Raw genomic sequence first — 23,489 nt, forward strand, 5'->3', positions numbered from 1 at the left:
ACATGAAACTATAAAAATACTAGAAGAGAGTGGAGGGAAAACTCTTGAAGAAATTGGTCTGGGCGAATATTTTATGAGGAGGACCCCCCAGGCAATTGAAACAGTTTCAAAAATACACTACCGGGACCTGATCAAACTAAAAAGCTTCTGCACAGCCAAAAACACAGTAAGTAAATCAAGCAGACAGCCCTCAGAATGGGAGAAGATATTTGCAGGTTATGTCTCTGACAAAGGTTTAATAACCAGAATCCACAGAGAACACAAATGTATAAGCAAGAAAAGAACAAGTGATCCCATCTCAGGCTGGGCAAGGGACTTGAAGAGAAACTTCTCTGAAGAATACAGGCACACGGCCTACAGACATATGAAAAAATGCTCATCATCCTTAATCAGAGAAATGCAAATCAAAACTACTTTGAGATATCATCTAACTCCAGCAAGATTAGCCCATATCACAAAATCCCAAGACCAGAGATGTTGGCGTGGATGTGCAGAAAAGGGAACACTGCTGGTGGGAGTGCAAATTAATACATTCCTTTTGGAAAGATGTTTGGAGAACACTTAGAGATCTAAAAATAGATCTGCCATTCAATCCTATAATTCCTCTACGAGGTATATACCCAGAAGACAAACAATCACATTATAACAAATGTGTTTGTACCAGAATGTTTATTGCAGCCCAATTCATAATTGCTAAGTCATGGAAAAAGCCCAAGTGCCCATCGATCTACGAATGGATTAATAAATTGTGGTATATGTACACTATGGATTATTATGCAGATTTAAAGAAAGATGGAGACTTTACCTCTTTCATGTTTACATGGATGGAGCTGGAACATATTCTTCTTAGTAAAGTATCTCAGGAATGGAAGAAAAAGTATCCAATGTACTCAGCCCTACTATGAAACTAATCTATGGCTTTCATATGAAAGGTATAACCCAGTTATAACCTAAGAATATGGGGAAGGGGAAGAGGGAGGGGAAGGAGGGGATAGGCGGAGGGATGGTGATTGGTGGGATTACACCTATGGTGCATCTTACAAGGGTACATGTGAAACTTCATAAATGTAGAATATAAGTGTCTTAACACAATAACTAAAAAAATGCCAAGAAGGCTATGTTAACCAGTGTGATGAAAATATTTCAAATTGGGTGGCTCAGTGGGTAGGGCGCCGGTCCCATATGCCGGAGGTGGCGGGTTCAAACCCAGCCCCAGCCAAAAAAAAAAGAAAATATGTCAAATTGTCTATAAAACCAGTGCATGGTGCCCCATGATCACATTAATGTACACAGCTATGATTTAATAAAAAAAAATAGAAAAGAAAAATAAACAAAGCCAGGGGCATCAGTCTATCAGACTTTAGGCTGTACTACAAGGCCATAGAGGTCAAAACAACATGGTATTGGCATAAAAATAGAAACATAGATATTTGGAACCGAATAGAAAACCAGGATATGAAACAAACATCATACAGCCACCTAATCTTTGATAAACCAAACAAAAACATACACTGGGGGAAAAGACTCCCTATTCAATAAATGGTGCTGGGCGAACTGGATATCCACATGTAAAAGACTGAAACTGAACCCGCACCTTTCTCCACTCACGAAAATTGATTCCAGGTGGATTAAACACCTTAATCAAAGGCACAAAATAATTAAAGTCCTCAAAAAAATGTGTGTGGAAAACACTGGAAGTATCAGCTGGGGGAAGGCCTTTATGAGGAAGACTTCCATGGCAATTGCAACAACAAGAAAAATAAACAATAGGACTTAATTAAACAGAAAAGCTTCTGTATAGCTAAGGTGACAACCTTAGCAAATAGACAACCTACACATTGGGAAAGGATATTTGAATATTTTGATTCAGATAAAACCTTGATAACTAGAATATAGACCTTCTGTATAGCTAAGGTGACAACCAAAGCAAATAGACAACCTACACGTTGGGAAAGGATATTTGAATATTTTGATTCAGATAAAACCTTGATAACTAGAATCTACAGAGAACTCAAATTAATAAACATAAAAAGAGCCAACAATCCCTTAGATCACTGGGCAAGAAAGATGAATAGAACCTTCACTAAAGTAGATAGACGAATGGCTAACAAACATGAAAAAATGCTCATTGTCCCTAATTATTAGACAAATGCAAATAAAAATCACCCTGAGATATCATCTAACCCCAGTGAGAATGGCCCTCATCACAATCTCAAAAATGGCAGATGCTGGAGTAGATGTGAAGAGAAAGGAACACTTACACTGCTGGTGGGACTGCAAACTAATACAAATTCTTTGGAAGGCAGTATGGAGAACCCTCAAAGAACTCAAGCTAGACCTCCCATTTGATCCTGCAATCTCATTACTAGGCATCTACCCAGAAGGAAAAAAAAAATCCTTTTACCACAGGGACACTTGCACTAGACTGTTATTTGCAGCTCAATTTACATTCACCAAAATATGGAAACAGCCTAAATGCTCATCACCCCAGGAATGGATTAACAGGCTGTGGCATATGTATACCATGGAATACTATTCAGTCACTATAAAAGATGGACACTTTTCATCCTTTGTATTAACCTAGATGGATGTGGAACACATTATTCTTAGTAAAGCATCATAAGAATGGAGAAACAAGAATCCTACATATTCAATTCTGTTATGAGGATAATTAATGTCCTAGTACATGGTGGGGGTGGGGAATGGGGAAAGCTGGGAAAAGGAAGGAGGTAGGGGATGGGCGGACATATTTTGGGGGCAGGACACAATTATTAGAAGGTCCTTATCTAACAAAGCAATCAATGTAACCTGGTTTTGTGTTTCCTGAATGAATTCCCAACTATAAAAAAATATATATATATATACAGACTTCCAAAAGAAAAAGTAAAATCCCAAATCAAATACATATGAAGATAAGCTTATCAGTGTTTGAGCTAGATTGTACACTATGGGGTGTCCCAAAAGTCCCCAGAAAGATGCCATATATAAGGAAAATGGGAAATTGTAAATGTACATTTACAAAATATTAATTTAAAAAATTTCACAAAGCGATGGCCAACACATGGACAATATTTTGTGAAATTCTGTATTTTGGGGTTTTATTTTTATTTATTTATTTGAGACACAGTCTTAACTCTATCACACTTTGTAGAGTGCTGTGACATCATGATCGCTCACAATAACCTCCAACTCCCAGTTCAAGCAATCCACCCACCTTACCCTCCCAGGGTGCTAGGATTACAGGTGTGAGCCACCGCACCTGGTCTTGTCATGAATATTTTGTAAAGGTACATTTAGCTACAATGTCCAATTTTCTCCTATGTATAGATAACTTTGGGACATCTTGTATTTTAAGATAAATTAGCCACTCCTCATAGAAAGATGAGAAGCTTTTTATATTAAAATGGCATACCTAATGGAAAGTATATTTGAGGAAATACACTTCTAATAATGTATTTGTTACTCTGGTATATTTAAATAAGGTCTTTGGTTGGAACTAGAACTCTTTTAAATTCCACGTCCTACCAAAATGACTCATTAAGTGACAATTATAACACCTACATATAGATGTGTCCTCAATGTAGCCACTACATTAGTGCTCAATAAAATCATCCTATGCATTTTTATTTTTCTTTCTATAAAACAAAATTGCTTCATCTTCCTGATCAAAGCAAACTCCCTATGAATCATGTTAACTTTTCCAGGTGGGCAGCTGATAATGCCAGAACAGTTTTAATTATGTGCTTACAAAAGACATGTTCTCACTGTACATGAAAGAAAAGGGGAAAACGGGTGGCGCCTGTGGCTCAGTGAGTAGGGTGCCGTACCCATCTACTGAGGGTGACAGGTTCAAATCCAGGCCTGGCCAAACTACAACAACAAAAAAAAATAGCTGGGCATTGTGGCAGGTGCCTGTAGTCCCAAGTACTAGGGAGGCTGAGGCAAGAGAATTGCCTAAGCCCAGGAGAGGTTGCTGTGAGCACTCTACCAAGGGCAATAAAGGAAGAGGAGGAGGAGGAGGAAGAGGAGGAAGAGGAACAGGAGGAAGAGGAAGAATAAGAAAGAAGAAGAAGGAGGAGGAGGAGGAGAAGGAAAAGAAGAAGAAGAGAAGAAGGAGGAAGAAGGAAGAAGAAGGAGGAAGAAGAAAGAAGAAGGAAGAAGAAGAAGGAGGAGGAGGAGGAGAAAGAAGGAGAAGAAGGAAGAAGAAGAAAGAAGAAGGAGGAGGAGGAAGGAGGAGAAGAAAAAACTAACTAGGCATTGTTCCTGGGATGTGATTTTTTTTTTTGAAACAAAGTTTCAATTTGTTGCTCTCAGTAGAATGCTGTGGTGTCATACCTCACAGCAACCTCAAACTCTTGGGTTCAAGGGATGGTCTTGCCTTAGCCTGGGACTAGAGGCACCCACCACAATGTCCAGCTATTTCTAGATACAAGCCCTCTTGTTCAGGCTGGTCTCCAACTCCTGAGCTCAGGCAATCCACCCACCTTAGCTTCCCAGAATGCTAGGATTACAGGTATGAGCCACTACACTCAGTGCTAGGGATGTATCTTATTTACACTTATTTCAGATCACATAAGAAATGGCAATGGTCAGATTGAAGGATAACTGTGAGTTAGCATAACCTTAAATCCAAACTCTATCACAAAGTTAAAACCATAAAAACTTAAAAGTGCTTCTATAACTATATTTCTGTAATGTCTCTGCAAAAGCACACTACTCTTCATTGTTGATGTAAATATTGTGGTAGTTACGTTTTCAGAATTACATATGCTGTGGGAAAAAAGAGTGAATGCAAGAATACTATCAAGAGACTTATTCATAACTTTCTTTTCTGAATTCACTTAGAAAACAATTCCCTTTCCCCCGAAGTAAGACCCCTTCCCATAGATTCCTTCTAGTATGACTTCTCAGATATCTAAGGTTTTGTTACACTCATTACAATATTTTCTCCTAGTATAATTCTCACATATAGGTTTGAAATATTGTAGAAAGTCACTGGAGAAAAGTGAATGCAACATTCATTTATAGAGTTGCTTTTGCTCCTAAAAGAGTATTTTAAAATTTAATAAGTTTTGCATCATAAAGGTATTCCCCAATTACAATGTTTTTATCAATTTGCTTACATATGAATTTTCTGATATTCAAAGTATATCTATGTAAAGCTCATTCCTTTCTCATGCATTCTCTCCTGGTTGCAGATGCAGAATACAGGCTTATGTCTGGCTTTCTCATGTCTACTAGATACGTGCTTTTTCGTTGTAGGAATTTACAAATATAGCTTAGGGGAATTCTATCAAATGAAGAGTCTTTACAATATTGAGTTCATCTTCTGTTATTGCAAAAAGAATAAACAGCTACTAATAGTGTTCTTACATATTCCTGGGGATTTTCTCCAGGATGTTGAATACATTATGGGCCACATTGCTTCATGCTCATATAAGGCTTCTTTCCAAAAGTTCTCTGAAGGGAAGGCATTTTTTTAACATTCTTTACATTTTTAGGTTTTCTCTACAGTGTGAATTCACTGGTGTTCAGTAAGGAATGAATGGTAATTAAATGAGTTTTCATAGTCATAGGGCTTCTCCAGAGTGTGTGTTCTTTGATGTTTAGCAAGGTTGGAGCTCCAGCTGAAGGATTTGTTGCATACCTCGCATACATAAGGTTTCTCCCCAGTGTGAGTTCTCTGATGTAGAATGAGGGAAAAACTCCGACTGAAGGCTTTGTCACATTCGGCACATGCATAGGGCTTCTCTCCAGTATGAATTTTCATATGTTGAATAAGGGATGCATGCCAAGTGAAAACTTTACCACATTCCTCACATTCATAGAGCTTTTCTCCAGCATGAATTCTCTGATGTTTAGTAAGGAATGAGTGGCACCGGAAAGCTTTTCTACATTCACTACATTCATATGGTGTTTTGGTTGTATGGATGCTTTGATGGCGAGTAAGGTGTGAGAAACGGCGAAATGTCTTCCCACATTCAATGCATTCATAAGGTTTCTCTCCAGTATGTGTAATCTGATGACGAATGAGTTCTGAGCCACTACTAAAGGCTTTCCCACATTTCCTACATATATATTGTTTCTTGCCTATGTGAATTCTCTGATGCCGAGTGAGGTTTGAGGCACGGCTAAAGGCCTTTCCACACTCAGTACATTCATAAGGTTTCTCCCCAGTATGTGTTCTCTGGTGTTCAATGAGGAATGAAAGATAACTGAATGTTTTATTACAGTCCTTACACTCATGGGGTTTCTTTCCAGTATGTATCATCTGATGTTTCACAAGGTTTGAAATCTGGCTAAAGGTTTTGCCACATTCCTTACATACATATGGTTTCTCTCCAGTATGAGTTCTCTGATGCAACACAAGGGAAAAGCGCCGACTGAAAGTTTTTCCGCATTCATGGCATCCATAGGGCCTCTCCACAGTATTGATAATCATATGCTGAGCCAGGGTTTCTTGATGAGAGACTGTGACTTGCTTGATATATCCCTGACTTCCTTGCAGCATCTCAGTATCCTCCTTGCATTTCCAGCCTCCTTTGAAGCTAGAATACACAGGGCCTTGGCATAGAATTCTTTCCATTATCAAATACTGAGATGCATCATCATTAATACTTTTTGGAGAAAACTCTCTGTTGTCACCATTTGACTGTGAAACTGAAAGATAACAAAAAACAAAGCAATTGTTTCTCTTTTACTCTATATTGAATAAAATAAAGCCATTCCTCACTTAATGAGAGAAGTAAGTAGAGAAAAAAATCTTATCAATTGCATGGTTTTTATAGCTCTCATATATGACTGTGAAATCTGACCAGTATGACCCCAAATTCAGAAGAAATCAAATAGAAGAGATGTGGCTAATTAAGTAGGAAGATTAAATGTAAGTAATTAAAAGAGAGGAAAAAGTAAAATAAGAAAGATAATTGTGAAGTATAGGTGGTTAGTCCTCCATTTAAATTGTATTTACTATCAGAACTATCTGAAAATGGCAATTTCGTAAGGCTGCTAATGAACACATTGCAAGTGTCCCTCAGGTCCCACAAAGATATAGGCTCTGTTCCCTTAATGCGTCTAAATATCTTACAATAATATATCCTAAGTGGGAAAAAAGCTTTCTCTGAAAACTATTGTCTATGATCCTCCCTAACTTACCTTCTAAACTGTGAGAAAGCTCATCTTTGGTATAAAAGTATCTTCCCATCAATTTCCTTTGATAGACAAACATTAGCCCTGATTTTCTCCAGGCTAAATTTTAGAAACAGATTTAATCACTTTTAAATTGGAATAGAAGTTCATTTTGTGAGGTATTTTTTTTTCTTTTAGAAATAAATTCAAGTTTTTATTTGTAGGAACCATACACTTATGAAAGAAGGGGTAAAATGCCATAACGTATAAAACTTATTCTCAAATGTTTCAGAAAAAAAGTCGTATACCAAATGATAAGGCAAATGGGGCAAAATGTTAGTAAAGGTGAATTAAGTGTATGGTACATGGATATTCTTTGTACTATTCATGTGATTTTTATGTAATTTTAAAATTATTTCCCAATAATATCTACAAATTCATTTTTCTCTAACATAGATTTTGACACTTATTTTGTTTAGGGAGCATTCTATCTGTTGTTATCACTTTAGCTGTAAGCTTTCAAGGAAAAAGTAAATAGATCTCATATTATTTAATATCTACCTCATTAATGGATCAAAATTTATAGCTGTATGGTAGGTACACAAAAATACATGACAAATTAGGAGTAAGGATGCAGTGAAATAGTGGTGAGTATGATGAACTCAATAACACAAAAAATCTTAAATTTCTTTCCTCCCTCTTCTATAAATCAATTCCATACCTAAAGTACCTAGGGATATAAACCGAATAATTCTCTTCAGAAACTGAGAATATAAATAGAAAGAAAGAGAACACAGAAATCATTAGTTAATGATATAAGACACAAGAAAGTTCATTATACTTCAGGTAAAAACTGCATAAAAGATGAGGGACAAGATATAAAAATCCACTGCAACAGGGGCAGTGCCTGTGGCTCAGTCGGTAAGGTGCCGGCCCCATATACCGAGGGTGGCGGGTTCAAACCCGGCCCCGGCCAAACTGCAACCAAAAAATAGCCGGGTGTTGTGGCGGGCGCCTGTAGTCCCAGCTACTCGGGAGGCTGAGGCAAGAGAATCGCTTAAGCCCAGGAGTTGGAGGTTGCTGTGAGCTGTGTGAGGCCACGGCACTCTACCGAGGGCCATAAAGTGAGACTCTGTCTCTACAAAAAAAAAAAAAAAAAAAAAAAATCCACTGCAACAGATTAAGAAAGGTCTCATCTAGAAATGCTTCATCAAGGAAACCATTTGGGAACTGAAATACACCAAGTAAATGTAGACATTTAATGAGATTAGAAAAAGCTATTGGATAAGTAAAAAGTTAAAGTTAGGTGGGAGGAATAAGTTCTGGTCATTTATTGCATAGTAGGGTGACTATAGTTAACAATAACATATATTTCGAAATAGCTAGAAGAGGGGACTTTGGAATGTCCTTGTCACAAAGAAATGATAAATGTCTGAGGTGATGGATTTGCTAATTACCCTGATATGATCATTACACTTATATATATATATATATAAACATCACATTGTGGCTCAGTGCCTGTAGCTCAAGCTGCTAAGGTGCCAGCCACAGACACAAGAGCTGGCAAGTTCAAATCCTACCCGGGTGTGCCAAACAACAGCAGCTACAACCAAAAAATGGCCAGGCGTTGTGGCAGGCACCTGTAGTCCCAGGTACTTGGGAGGCTGAGGCAGGAGAATCACTTCAGCCCAGGAGTTTGAAGTTGCTGTGAGCTGTGATGCCACAGGACTCTACCCAGGGCAACAGCTTGAGGCTCTGTCTCAAAAAAAAAAAATCACATTGCACTCTATAAGTGTGTACAGTAACTAATTATGTCAATTAAAAATAAAATTAAATTAAATAAAAAATAAAAATAAAATAACCTAAAAGCTGTTGGAATTAACTGCAAAAATTTATTACTACTAAGGTATTTGCCATATGATATCCCATAAAGATGAGAGCAAAAAAACACAATCGAGAATCCAGTTAGGTCGGTGCCTATGGCTCAGTGAGTAGGGCACCGGCCCCATATACTGAGGGTGGTGGGTTCAAACCTGCCCCCAGCCAAACTGCAACAAAAAATAACTGGGTGTTGTGGTGGGCACCTATAGTCCCAGCTACTTGGGAGGCTGAAGCAAGAGAATTGCCTAAGCCCAAGAGCTGAAGGTTGCTGTGAGCTGTGACACCACAGCACCCTACAGGGGGCAACAAAGTGAGACTCTGTCTCTTAAAAAAAAAAGAATCCAGTTAATATGTAAAAGTAGAATGCTAATTATATGTCCCTTCCATTTCCCTCATTAAAGTCATCTCACCTCTTCCCATTACCTACTGTATACAGACTCCTCTGGTAGACCCCAAATGGATTTGATGAAACTTAGTATTTATGTTTATTAAAAGCCTAGAAAAATAAGGATTCATTTTCTTTTCTTTCTTTCCTTTTTTTTTTTTTTTTTTTGCAGTTTCTGGCTGGGGCTGGGTTTGAACCCACCATCTCTAGCATATGGAGCCAGCGCCCTACTCCTTTGAGCCACAGGCTCCTCCAGATAAGAATTCATTATTAATTAAGGATTCTATTGATACATGGTTCATTACGAAAGTTTTGAGACAGGCTGTGTATGGTCCATTATTTCACTTCCAAGAAACATAGTCAGCAGCATCCTTTCTCATTCACCCATGCAAGTTTCAGCTTGCTGGACTTATTGGTATTTCATGGAGGGCTTCATTTGTTTCCATCTACATGGATTTTATGTCGCTTGATTTTTGTGTATCTCAAAACTTTCATAAAGACCCATGTAAGCCAGCAAAATTTTTAGATGTGTACATTGTTCTTACGGAAAAAAAACAAAAAAAAAAAAAACAGTATCTTCCACCAGCAGTGTGTGTTATTTAAGATCATTTAAGAAGTACTTGATGAAGTATGAATATAAGAAAAAGGAAACTATGGAAAAAAGATTTTAGGAAATCATTACAGGGAGATTCCAGTTTCCAATTTGACATGTGAAGAGCTTAGAAGTCACTATTCTGTCTCAACAAGTAAAAAGCTGAACAAACTAATAAATCAACAAGTTTTTTAAGATCCCTCAGAGAAGTGTAGTCATATGTAAACCACAGCCTCCCAAACTGAACTGACAGGAAAATACAACTCACCAAAATAGAAAACTCTGCAGGAACCAGGGTCAGTACAGGAAAACCAGAACTGTAACTCACAAAAAGCTAGAGACTCAATGTGAACAAGTCTGTTGTTCAAAACTCCAGGCACAAATGACTTCTCCAGGCTTTTGTGAGTTTTAGCCCAGGAGCTCTACCAGTTCTTCATGGTGATATCAGAGAAAAATTCCCTTGAGCTTCCAGTGGAAGGAAAAGAAAATAAAGATTTCTGAAACACACAAAAGTATTCTACTCTTCTTAACAAGGCCTACAGTCAGGAGGAACTATACTACCACAGCCTAGCCTTTTTTTTTTTTTAATTAATTTATTTATTTTAAGACAGAGTCTCACTATATTGCCCTGGGTGGAGTGCCGAGGCATCACAGCGCACAACAACCTCAAACTCTTGGGCTTAAGCGATTCCCTTGCCTCAGCCTCCCAAGTAGCTGGGAATACAGATGCCTGTCACAATGCCCAGCTATTTTTTTGTTGTTACAGTTGTCATCGTTGTTTATCAGGCCCAAGCTGGATTCGAACTTGCCAACTCTGGTGTATGGGGCTGGAGCCCTAGCAGCTAAGCTACAGGCCCAAGCCCCTGTTGGGGTTTTAGCAGAGCCTAACCTACCTTAGGGAAGAGAAATACCCAAATCCCCTATCTTCCACATAGGACTAGGTAATAATCCAACTCCACCCCCATGCAGCCATCCTGTCACATATAAGGTGGGAGAAAACTGAGAAGAACTGGTGAAATTCACATTCTGGGGCAGAGGCTCAACAAAAGACTGAGGACCAATTTTATGATTATAAAATGCTTCCTCTCCCCAGACACCTTACCTCTACATTACTAAAGTCCAATTTACTGCAGTTCTTTTTACCCAGTACATCATGCCTACCTTTCTACATACAATTATGAGGTATACTAAATGGCAAAAAGCAATCCGAAGAGCCTGAATAAGCATTAAAACCTGAGTCCGATAAGGTAGGAATATTGTAATTATCTGTCCAGGAATTTTTTAAACTATGATTAATATACCAAGAGCTTTCTTTTTTTTTTTTTTTTGACACAGAGTCTCACTTTGTCACCCTTGACAAAGAATACTGTGGCATTAGAGCTCACAGCAACCTCAAACTCCTGGGTTCAAGCCATTCTCTTGCCTCAGCCTCCAAGTAGCTGGGATTACAGGTGCCTGCCACAGCACTTGGCTATTTTTAGAGATGGGATCTTGCTGTTGCTCAGCTGGGATATAACAAGAGCTTTAATGGAATAAATGCACAATGTGAAAAAGGAGATGGATGATACATACAGAGAAATGAAAATTCTAAGACTCAAAAAATGCTACAGATAAAAAGTCCTGTTAATGGAAATAAAGAATGCCTTTGATGGACTCACTAGTAGTCTGTACAGATATCTCAATATAAACTTCCAAAACTAAAAAGCAAAGAGAGAAAAGATTTTCAAAAATAAAATACAATATCCAAGAAAGATGGGACAACTACAAAAGGTATATACATAATGAGAATACTAGAAAAAGAGAAAAAGGAACAGAAGCAATATTTAAAGGAATAATAACTGGGAATGTCCCTAAATTAACATCAGACACCAAATCACACATCTAGAAAACTTAGCACCAAGTAGCATAAATATAAAAGAAAAGAAACCTGCAATTAGGCACATCATATTTAAACAGACAATGAAAAATTAAAGAACCTTGAAAGAAGGAAAAAAAAACCTTACCTATTAAAAGAACAAAGCTAAAAATTACAGCAGTCTTGTGGTTTTGCTTTTCATGGTTTCAGTTACTCCTGGTCAACTGTAGTTCAAAACTATTAATAATATTAAATGGGAAATTCTAGAAATAAACAATTCATGTTTTAACTTGCATGCTGTTCATGCATGATAATATCTTACACTGTCCCACTCCATCACACCCACGATGTGAATCATCCTTTTGTCCAGCATATCCATGCTACTGGCCTGTTATCAGTTAGCTGTCTTAGTTATCAGATCAACTGTTATGTTCTTATAGCATGTAATGTTTAAAAGACCCTTACTTTACTTAATAATGGCCTCAAAGCACAAGAGTAGACAAGAGTAGTAATGCTAGCAATTTGGATATGCCAAAGAAAAGCCATAATGTACTTCCTTCAAGTAAAGAGATGAAAGTTCTCGATAAGGATTAAAAAAAATGTATGCTAAGGAGTAGAGGATTAAAAATCATACTCACTACAACAGCCATCAATCTCATAACTGGGGATCTGAGGAATTGCTGGGAATAAGACATTCTCCTGCCCAGCCTGGAAATCTCTTATCACCTGGAGGCAAGCCACCAAGTAACTCAGTAATCCCAGAGGAGCAAAGATCAATCCTATGGTAGTAAGGCTGAGCAAGCATTTTATGGCAGTTCCTTGAAGGATTAGTGGAGAAAAATTTCATGTAGTATTTTTGGAGATCATCTCCTCAAGCATATACTCTTACCACCCTTGAAGATCATTTCCTTGAGTACCTACTCTCTTGGCACCTATGAGATAATTTCCCCAAGCACACAGCCCCTGCATGTCTTTGCTTAGTAATCTTTCCGCCTATTATATATCTTCTCAATAAAAGGACTCTGTGAAAAGTGCTCAGTGCTATCCTGCACCTATGGTTAGCCTCACCTCTTGCAGCATGTACTGTCAATCCGTGTCTCGCATGATCATTTATGCGGTGATGACACTAAGGTTGCTAAGATCTATGGTAAGAATGAATCTTCTGTTCATGTAACGAAGTAAAAAAACAATCATGCTAGTTTTTCTGCCCTATCTTAAACTACAGAAGTTAAAGTCATAGTACTGGTGTTTAGTTGGAATGGAAAAAGCATTAAATTTGTGGGCCAAATACACAAACAGAAATTCATTCTGATTGACTACAATTATCTATTTAGAAACCATAAAAGGAAGGAGAGTGCAGGGAAATATGTGAAGTACTGAGAGAAAAAACCAACTAACTCATAATTCTGTACCCTGTGAGATTATCCTTCAAAGCTGAAGGAGAAATGACCTTCTTAGAAAAAAAAAAGAGGGAATTTGTTACCAATTTTGCAAGAGATGTTGAAAGAAGTTCTTCAAAGAGATGAAAAGTTATGGAGGTCAGAAACTTGGATCTATGTAAAGAAAGAACATTAGAAAAAAAGTGGGCTCGGCGCCTGTAGAGCAGTGGTTACAGTGCCAGCCACATACACCAAGGCTGGCAGGTTCAAACCCAGCCTGGGCCCACTAAACAATGACAACTGCAACAAAAAATAGCCAGGCATTGTGGCGGGCACCTGTAGTCCCAGCTAGTCAGTAGGTTGAGACAAGAGAATCACTTAAGCCCAAGAGTTTGAGGTTGCTCTGAGCTGTGATGTCACAGCACTGTACTAAGGGTAACATAGTGAGACTGCCTCAAAAAAAAAGAAAGAAAGTCAAAGAGTAAGTGAAAGTAAAATAAGACATTCTATTTTTCTTATTCTAAATTGACTTAACAGGTAACAGTGTGTTCAGAATAATAACAATTTGATAAGAGCTTATATGTAAGTGAAATTAATAATAATGATACAAGTGATTGAAAGGAAAATTTAGAAATATTTTATTAAAAGGTACTTGCACTACACATGAAGTGATATAGTATTATTTGAGAGTAGACTTGGATTAGCTGAACTATAGGGCAAACTCTAGGGCAACCACTAAAAAAAGAAGTATTAATCAATATGTATGTAAACAACAGGCCATCATAATACATGAGGCAAAAACTAATAGAACTGCAAGAAGAAATAGATGAGTCCACTATTATAGTTGGTGACTTCAATCCTACTGTATCAAAAACAGACAGATCCTATAGGCAAAAAAAGATCAGAAAAAACATAGCTGAATTTATTAAGCATCATCAATCAAAATTATATAATTGACATGTAGGAACTACTTCATCCAACAATAGATTACACATTCTTCTCAAGCTCACATGGAACATTCACCATGACAGACCATATTCTGAGCCATGAAACATACCTTAACAAATTTAAAGGAATAGATCATATGTGTGCCTCAGACCACAATGGAATGAAACTAGAAATCAGTTACTAGGTGGCGCCTGTAACTCAAGCGGCTAAGGTGCCAGCCACATACACCAGAGCTGGCGGGTTTGAATACAACCTGGGCCTGCTAAATAATGACAACTACAACCAAAAAAATAGCCAGGCATTGTGGCAGGCTCCTGTAGTCCCAGCTACTCAGGAAGCTGAGGCAAGAGAATCGCTTAAGCCCAAGAGTTTGAGGTTGCTGTGACCTATGATGCCACGGCACTCTATCCAGGGCTATAGCTTGAGGCTCTGTCTCAAAAAAAGAAATCAGTTACTGGAAAATCTCAAAAAACTTGGATATCAAACAACGCATTTCTAAATAACACAAACAAGAAATCTCAAGAGAAATTTTAAAATATTTTGAACTAGATGAACAAGAAAATACAACTTGTTGCAATTTGTGGGATATAATGAAAGCAGTAGACACAAATTTATAGCATTGAATGCATATATTAGAAAAGAAAGATCTAAAAGCAATCATCCAGCTTCTAGGGAAACTAAAAACAGGATAAATTAAAGAGAAAATAAAATCCAAAGTAATTTTTTTTTTCAGTTTTTGGCAGGGGCTGGGTTTGAACCCACCACCTCTGGCATATGGAGCCGGTGCCCTAATCCTTTGAGCCACAGGCGCCACCCTATCCAAAGTAATTTAAAATTTGAGCATAAATCAAAATTGAAATTAAGAATAGGGCATCAGTAGAGAAAATCAACCAACTCACACTCATTCTTTGAAGAGATCAATAAAATTATTAAGCCAATCTAGAAAAAAAGAGATGTCACACATTATTAATATCATCATTGAAAGATTCCTACAGATCTCAGAGACATTAAAAGGATAATAAAGGAATACTATGAAGAATTCTATGCCCACAAATTTCATAACATAGATAAAATGCATCAATTCTTTGAAAGATACAAATTGTAAAAACTCACACAAGAAGAAATAGATAATATGAATAGACCAATATCTAATAAAGAAATCAAATAAATTATTTCTGAAACAAAAAGCACCAGGCTAAGATGGGTTCACTGATGAATTCTACCAAATATTTAATGAAGAAATCTCTACCAATTCTGGCCTCCTACAGTGAGTTAGAAAGTATCCCCCCTGGGGGGATATCCCCTCTGGGGATACTTTCTAACTCAATCTAGGAGACCAGAATACTACTGGCAAGCATTAATATAAAAATGCTCAGGGTGGCACCTGTGGCCCAGGGAGTAGGGTGCCAGTCCTATATACCGAGGGTAGCAGGTTCAAACCTGGCCCCAGCCAAAACTGCAATAACAACAACAACAACAAAAAATGCATATATACTCAACAAAATGTTAGTAAATTTAATCTAAGAATAAATAAGAATTATATTCCATCTGGTCTGATCTGGGTTGATCAGTTCTGAATCGGTCCAATCCGGTCTAATCCAGTTTGGACTGGTTTAAACTGGTCCAAATTGGTTGAATTTGGACCAGAACTGGTCTGAATTGGTTTGATCCAGTCTAAACTGATCTAATGTGTTTTGGACTGGTTTCAACTGGTCTGGACCCGTATGAACTGGTCTGAACCAGCTGAACCGATCTGAAATGTTCTGATCCAATGTGTAGTGCTCTGAACTGGTTTCATCTAGTCTGAGTAGGACTAATCCGATCTGCACCAGTCTGAACCAATCTAATGTGATTTGGACCAGCTTCAAATGGTCTGGCCCTGTCAGAACTGGTTTGAACTGGTCTGAACTGGTCTGATCTGGTTTGAACTGCTCTGAACCAGTCTGAACTGGTCTGATCTGATCTGAACTGGTCTCATCCAGTTTGAACTGGTCTGAACTGTTGTGATCCATTATAATCCAGTTTGAAGTGGTTCAAGCCATTCTGGACTAGTCTGGTCTGAACCGGTCTGAACAGGTCTGATCCAGTTTGAACAGGTGAACCGGTCTGGTCTGCTCTGAAACGGTCTTATCTGGTTTGAACAAGTCTGATCTGGTCTGAAATGTTCTCATCTGGTCTGATCCAGTCTCATCTAGTTTGAACAGGTCTGATCCGGACTGATGCAGTCTGATCTGGTCTCATCCAGTTTGGACAAGTTTAAATCAGTCTGGTCTCATCCAGTTTGGACAAGTTTAAATCAGTCTGGTCTCATCCAGTTTGGACAAGTTTAAATCAGTTAGAACTAGTCCGAACTGGTCTGATCTGGTCAGAACTAGTCTAAATGGGTTTAGACAAATTTGAACATGTCTAGACCAGTCTGAAATGGTCTGAACTGGTTTGAACCAGTCTGAACTGGTCTGAACTAGTCTGATCTGATCTGAATCAGTCTGAACCAGTCTGATCTGGTTTTGATAGGTCTCAACTGGTCTAATACCAGTTCATATCAGGTTTGGACCATTCTGAACTGGTCTGATCCATTCTGTACTGGTTTGAACAGGTTTGAACCAGGTTAATCTGGTTTGGACCGGTTTGAATCAGTCTGAACCCGCAGGAATTACTCTGAACCGGTCTGATCTGATTTGAACCGGACTGAACCCATCTAACCTGGTTTGGACCAGTTTGAAACTGTCTGTACTTGTCTAAATTGGTCTAAACTGGTCTGAACCAGTCTGAACCAATCCAATGTTCTTTGGACCAGTTTCAACTAGTCTGGACCCATGTGAACTCATTTGAACTGGTCTGCTCCAGTTTGAACAGCTCTGAACCGGTTTAATCTGGTCTGAGCTGTTCTGAACCAGTCTCATCCAATCAGAACCAGTGTGAACAGATCTAATGCAGTTTGGACTGCTTTCAACAAGTCTGGATCTATCTGAACCGGTCTGATCCAGTTTGAACCGTTTTAACTAGTCCAATACAGTCTAAAACACTCTAAACTGCTCTCAACTGGTCTGAACCTGTCTCACCCAGTCTGATCCGGTTTGACCCAGTCTGAACTGGCCTGATATAGTCTAATCTGGTTTGGACTGGTTTCAACAAGTCAGGACAAGTCTGAACTGTTCTGAACCAGTCTAATCCAATCTGAACTGGTGGAATCCAGTGGCACCATATGTGTATTGGTGTATAAATGCAGTGGCGGCAGAATGCACGATCATGTAAATGCAGTGGTGCCAAGCATGTGTTGGCGTATTAATGCAGTGATGGGAAACTCAGTTGCATGCAAATGCAGTGGTGCCAAGCATGTGTTGACGTGTAAATGCAGTGATGGGAAACTCAGCGGCGTATAAATGCACACCTGCTACGTGTGTGTTGGCATGTAAATGTAGTGCTGCCAAGCATGTGTCAGCATGTTAATTCAGCAGCAGTATTTCACTGCCATGTAAATACAGTGGTGCCAAGCATGTGTTGGCATGTAAATGCAGTGGTGGGAAATTCACTGGCATGGAAATGTAGTGCTGCCAAACATGTGTTGGTGTGTTAATGCAGTGGTCATAAAAGCCACTGGTGTGTAAATGCAGGGGTTCCAAGCATGTCTGGATCTGTAAATACAGTGGTGGAAAACCCAGTGGCGTGTAAACGCAGTGGTCATAAAAGCCACTGGCGTGTAACTGCACTGGTGCCAAGCATGTGTTGGTATATAAATGCACTGGTGGTGATATGCAATTGCATGCAAATGCAGTGGTGCCAAGTGTGTGTTGGCATGTTATGCAGTGGTCATAAAAGCCACTGGCATGTAAATGCAGGGGTGCCAAGCATATCTGGATCTGTAAATACAGTGGTGGGAAATATGCACTTGCATGCAAATGCGGTGGTGTCAAGTGTGTGTTGGTGTGTTAATGCAGTGGTCATAAATGCCAGTAGCACGTAACTGCAGTGGTGCCAAGCATATGTTGGTGTGTAAATACACTGGTGATGATATGCACTGGCATGTGAATGCAGTGCTCCCAAGCATGTGTTGGTGTGGAAATGCAGAGGTAGGAAACTCACTGCCATGCAAATGCAGTGGTGCCAAGCATGTGTTGATGTGTAAATGCAGTGGTGGGAAACTTAGTGGCTTGGAAATGCAGTACTGCCAAGCATGTGTTGGAGTGTAAATGCAGTGGTGGGAAACTCAGTGGCATATAAATGCACACTTGCCAAGTATCTGTTGGCGTGTAACTGCAGTGGCAGTGATATGCACTGGCATGTAAATGCAGTGCTGCCAAGCAAATGTTGGCATGTAAATACAGTGGTAGGAAACTTACTGCCATGTAAATGCAGTGGTGCCAAGTGTGTGTTTGCATGTAAATGCAGTGATGGGTGTGTTTGCAGTGCCACCAAGCATGTGTTGGCATCTAAGTGCAGTGGCTGTAAAAGGCACTAGAATGTAAATGCAGTGCTGCCAAGAGTGTTAGTGTATAAATGCAGTGGTGGAAAATACATTGACATGTAAATACAGTGGTGCCAAGCATGTGTTCGCATGTAAATGCAGTGGTGGTAAAAATGCAGTGGCACTGTGTGTGTTGGCATGTAAATGCAGTGGTAGTAAAATATATTGGTGTGTAAATCCAGTGGTACCATGTGTGTGCTAGCGTGTAAATGCAGGGGCATCTAAATGCAGTGGGGCCATGCCTGTGTTGGCATGTAAATGCAGTGGGGCCATATATGTGTTTGCATGTAAATGCAGTGGCGGTAAAATGTGGTGGCATATAAATGCAGTGGGGCCATGTGTGTGTTGGCACTGGCATTTAATGCAGTGACCTGTTAATACAATGATTTCATGCATGCTGCAGTGGCATCAGCAGTGACCTGTTAATACAATGATTTCATGCATGCTGCAGTGGCATCAGACGTGCAGTGGTGTGTAAATGCAGGGCATTGATTGTTACTCAGAGAAACCTTACCTGACTTTAGTCAGAACAAACCATGTGACCATCTGATTGTCTCTCTGTTCAACTAGACTGCAATCTCCATAAAATTGGGATTTGATTTGTTTTTTCTCATCAACATGTCTCTTGTGATTAGCATGGTACCTGACATACAAGAGGCACTAAAAACAATATTTAGCCAATGGGGGGAAAAAAATTATATCCCACTACCAGGCCAGGCATAGTGTGGCTCACGCCAATAATCCTAGAACTCTGGGAGGCTGAGGTGGGTGGACTGCTTGGCTCAGGAGTTCGAGACCAGCCTCAAAAAAAAAATTATATCCCACTAGTGGAATTTATTTCAGGAATGCAGTGTTGATTCAGCATTTGAAAATTATTTAATGTAATCTATCACGTCAGCAAGCTAACGTAGTAAATAATGTAAAAATATCAACAGATGCAATAAAAAGCAAATGCAAAATCCAAAATCCAGGCTTGGCACCTGTGGCTCAAGCAGCTAAGGTGCCAGCCACATACACTTGAGCTGGCGGGTTTGAATCCACTCTGGGCCCACCAAACAACAATGGTGGCTGTAACCAAAAAATAGTCAGGCATTGTGGCAGGCGCCTGTAGTCCTAGCTAGTTGGGAGGTAGAGGCAAGAGAATCGCTTGATCCTAGGAGGTGGAGGTTGCTGTGAGCTGTGATGCGACAGCAGTCTATCCAGGGTGACAGCTTGAGGCTCTGTCTCAAAAAAAAAAAAAAAAATCCAACATCCATTCGGATAAAAACTCTCAGGAAAACAGGAATGGGAACCTCATTAATCTCATAAAGAACATGTACAAATCCTATAGCTAACATCATTCCTTCTTTTGTGACAAGAGTTGCATTCTGCAATGTACTCAATTCTAATACGAAGGCAGTAGATGAGCTAATACAAGGGATGGGATAAGGGAATGAGGGGGCCAGGAGAAGGAGGGGGGAATGGGGAGCCACAGTATGGGGACAGGAGGTATATGGACTTGCTTTGTGCTTTATTTTCAATTTTACTGTGCACCTAAAACTGTTCTAAAAATAAGTTTATTAATTTAAAAAAATCATTACAGTATTTATAGGAAAAAATTAACCTAAAAAAGGCTTAGGGTAGTTTGCTTTTTTTCTTGGGACATAGGGTTTTGCTCCATTGTCCTAGCTGAAGTGCAGTAGCATAATCACAGTTCACTGTAGCCTAAAGTCGTGGACTCAAATGTTCCTTTTGTCTCAGCCTCCTAAGTAACTAGGACTATAGGCATGTGCCATCACACTCGACTATTTTTTTATTTTTTATATATGGGATCTCACTATGTTCTCCAGGCTGTTCTCAAACTCTTCGCCTTAAGTTATCCTCACACTGTAGCCTCCAGGAGTATTATAATTACAGGCATGAGCCACCATATCTGGCCAACTTACATAATAAAGATTAAGAAATATACAAATTCACTAGTATTCCTATAGAGAAGCCATATAACGTGTTAGAAAAGAAACTGAGAGAAGTTGCTTAAGAATACCTCGACAGACCAGGTGCAATGACTCACGCCTACAGTCCTAGCACTCTGGGAGGCCAAGGCAGGAGGATGGCTTGAGATCAAGAGTTCAAGATCAGCCTGAGCAAAGCAAGACCCTGGCTCTACTAAAAATAGAAAAACCAACCAATCATGGTGGTGCAAGCCGGTAGTTCCAGCTACTTGGAAGGGTGAGGCAGAAGGATCACTTGAGCCCAGGAGTTTGGGGTTGCTGTGAGCTATGAAGCCATAGCACTATACTCAGGGTGACTCAGTGAGAGTCTGTCTACATTAAAAAAAAAAAAAAAGGCAAATTTTGGCTGGTTCAAGTGGTCCAAGTGCATTGGTGTTTACAACTAAGTGATCAAAACCAGTTATAAATTTCTTTTTTTTTTTTCTTTGTAGAGACAGAGTCTCACTTTACTGCCCTCGGTTGAGTGCCATGATGTCACACGACTCACAGCAACCTCTAGCTCTTGGGCTTTTGCGATTCTCTTGCCTCAGCATCCAGAGCAGCTGGGACTACAGGCACCTGCCACAACGCCCAGCTATTTTGTTGTTGTTGTTGTTGTTGCAGTTTGGCTGGGGTCGGGTTTGAACCCACCACCCTCGTTATATGGGGCTGGCGCCCTACTCACTGAGCTACAGGCACCGCCCATAGATTTCTTTGTTCCTTCTCAATGCCTCACTTGACTAGCCAAAACCAAACAAAAACTATTTAAAAAAATCAAATTCTGGGGCGGCACCCATGGCCCAAGAGTAGGGTGCTGGCCCCATATACCAGAGGTAGCAGATTCAAACCCAGCCCCAGCCAAAAAACAAACAAACAAAAAAATCAAATTCTTGGGTTCCATCCCAAATCTAATAATTTTTTTTTTTTTTTTGTAGAGACAGAGTCTCACTTTATGGCCCTCGGTAGAGTGCCATGGCATCGCACAGCTCACAGCAACCTCCAACTCCTGGGCTTAAGCGATTCTCTTGCCTCAGCCTCCCAAGTAGCTGGGACTACAAGCGCCCACCACAACACCCGGCTATTTTTTTTTTTTTTTTTTGGTTGCAGTTTGGCCAGGGCTGGGTTTGAACCTGTCACCCTCAGTATATGGGGCCAGAGCCTTACCGACTGAGCCACAGGCGCTGCCCTAAATCTAATAATTTATTAATAAGATTTCTAGGATAAGGCCTAGAAATCTCAAAATGCATTTGAAACCTCTTTGGATGATTCTTTTACAGACTAAAATTTGAGAGCCACTTAACTTTCTTAAGCCCCAGAATATAGTACCCAATCACCTACTTGGTTTAAGGCTGGGCATGGTGGCTCACACTTGCAATCCCTGTACTCTGGGACACCAAGGTGGGTAGACTGAGCTCAGGGGTTTAAGACCAACATGAGCAAAAGCAAGACCCCCATCTCTAAAATTAGCCAAGCATCCTGACAGGCACCTGTAGTCCCAGCTACTTGGGAGGCTGAGGCAAGAAGATCACTTGTGTTCAAGAGTTTGCGGTTGCTGTAAGCTATGATGCCATTACACTCTACCAAGGGAAACAAAGTAAGACTTTGTAAAAAAAAAAAAAAAAAATTCCCTATTGGGTTTAAATACTCAAGTGTACCACAGAGGTCCAGAACTCAACAAGTCTCCAACTGACATAATCTTCCCAACAAACTTGCTCATCTTTCATTTCTTTTGTTAATAATACAAACAAAAAGAATGAAGCTAACCACAATTCTTCAATCTTCTTTGTCTACTATCTAGTCAATCACCAGGCCTTTATAAGTCTACTTCTTTAATTTATTTCCCATCTGTCTACCTCCCTTTATTCCCTAGACACCTCCTTAGTCAGGTAATGACTACATCTAGACTAGGTTATAGCAAAAACTCTTAAATGGTAACCTTGTTTACTTTAGATAATTCAGAGAAAAATGAATTGAGAGTGAGGCAAATATAGTAAAACTTTAACCACTATTAAATCTATAACAAAGGCTGTATAAATTTGGGCAAAGATAGAAAAATAAACAAAATAAAATTGAGGACCCAGAAACACACAAAAATTGACATTTAGGCCAGGCGTGGTGGCTCACGCCGGTAATCACAGCACTCTCCCAGTGATTGGCTATGACATCACTGGCACTCCACCCAGGGTGACAATGTGAGATGCTGTCTCAAAAAAAAAAAAAAAGTAGCATTTAACTTACGTTAAAATGATGAGGGTGGCTTGGCACTTGTAGCACAGTGGTTATAGCACCAGCCTTGAGTATTTAAACCCAATAGGGAATTTTTTTTTTTTTTTTTACAAAGTCTTACTTTGTTTCCCTTGGTAGAGTGTAATGGCATCATAGCTTACAGCAACCGCAAACTCTTGAACACAAGTGATCTTCTTGCCTCAGCCTCCCAAGTAGCTGGGACTACAGGTGCCTGGGAGTCCCAGCACTCTGGGAGGCCACAATGGGTGGATTGCTTGAGCTCAGGAGTTTAAGACCAACCTGAGCAACAGTGAGACCCCATCTCTAAAAATAGCCAGGTTTGGTAGTGGGTGCCTGTAGTTGCAGCTACTTGGGAGGCTGAGGCAAGAGAATCGCTTTGAGCTCAAGAGCTTGAGGTTGCTGTGAGCTATGACATCATGGCACTCCACCCAGGGTGACAATGTGAGATGCTGTCTCAAAAAAAAAAAAAAGTAGCATTTAACTTACGTTAAAATGATGAGGGTGGCTTGGCACTTGTAGCACAGTGGTTACAGCATCAGCCAAATACACAGAGAATGGCTGGTTCGATCCTGGCCCGGGCCAAGTAAACAACAATGACAAGTGCAACAACAACAATAACAAAAAAAAAAAAAAAAATAG

General features: G+C 39.5%; 2 protein-coding genes across 4 annotated transcripts in view; both read right to left on the bottom strand.

The window, feature by feature from the left end:
* ZNF10 (zinc finger protein 10) overlaps positions 1 to 23,489 on the bottom strand; it is a 92,821-nt gene that overhangs the window by 59,660 nt on the left and 9,672 nt on the right. The window lies entirely within an intron of this gene.
* The window catches only part of ZNF140 (zinc finger protein 140), a 36,596-nt gene continuing 17,356 nt past the window's right edge, over positions 4,250 to 23,489 (bottom strand). For all 3 annotated transcript variants that reach the window (XM_053587589.1, XM_053587588.1, XM_053587590.1), the window contains one exon: positions 4,250 to 6,660. In XM_053587589.1, coding sequence (XP_053443564.1) covers positions 5,522 to 6,660 — 1,139 coding nt within the window. In that variant the 3' untranslated portion in view covers positions 4,250 to 5,521. The remainder of the gene's footprint in view (positions 6,661 to 23,489) is intronic.

This window comes from Nycticebus coucang, chromosome 4, assembly GCF_027406575.1.
Source record: "Nycticebus coucang isolate mNycCou1 chromosome 4, mNycCou1.pri, whole genome shotgun sequence".
In the NCBI taxonomy this organism is placed as follows: Eukaryota; Metazoa; Chordata; class Mammalia; order Primates; family Lorisidae; genus Nycticebus; species Nycticebus coucang.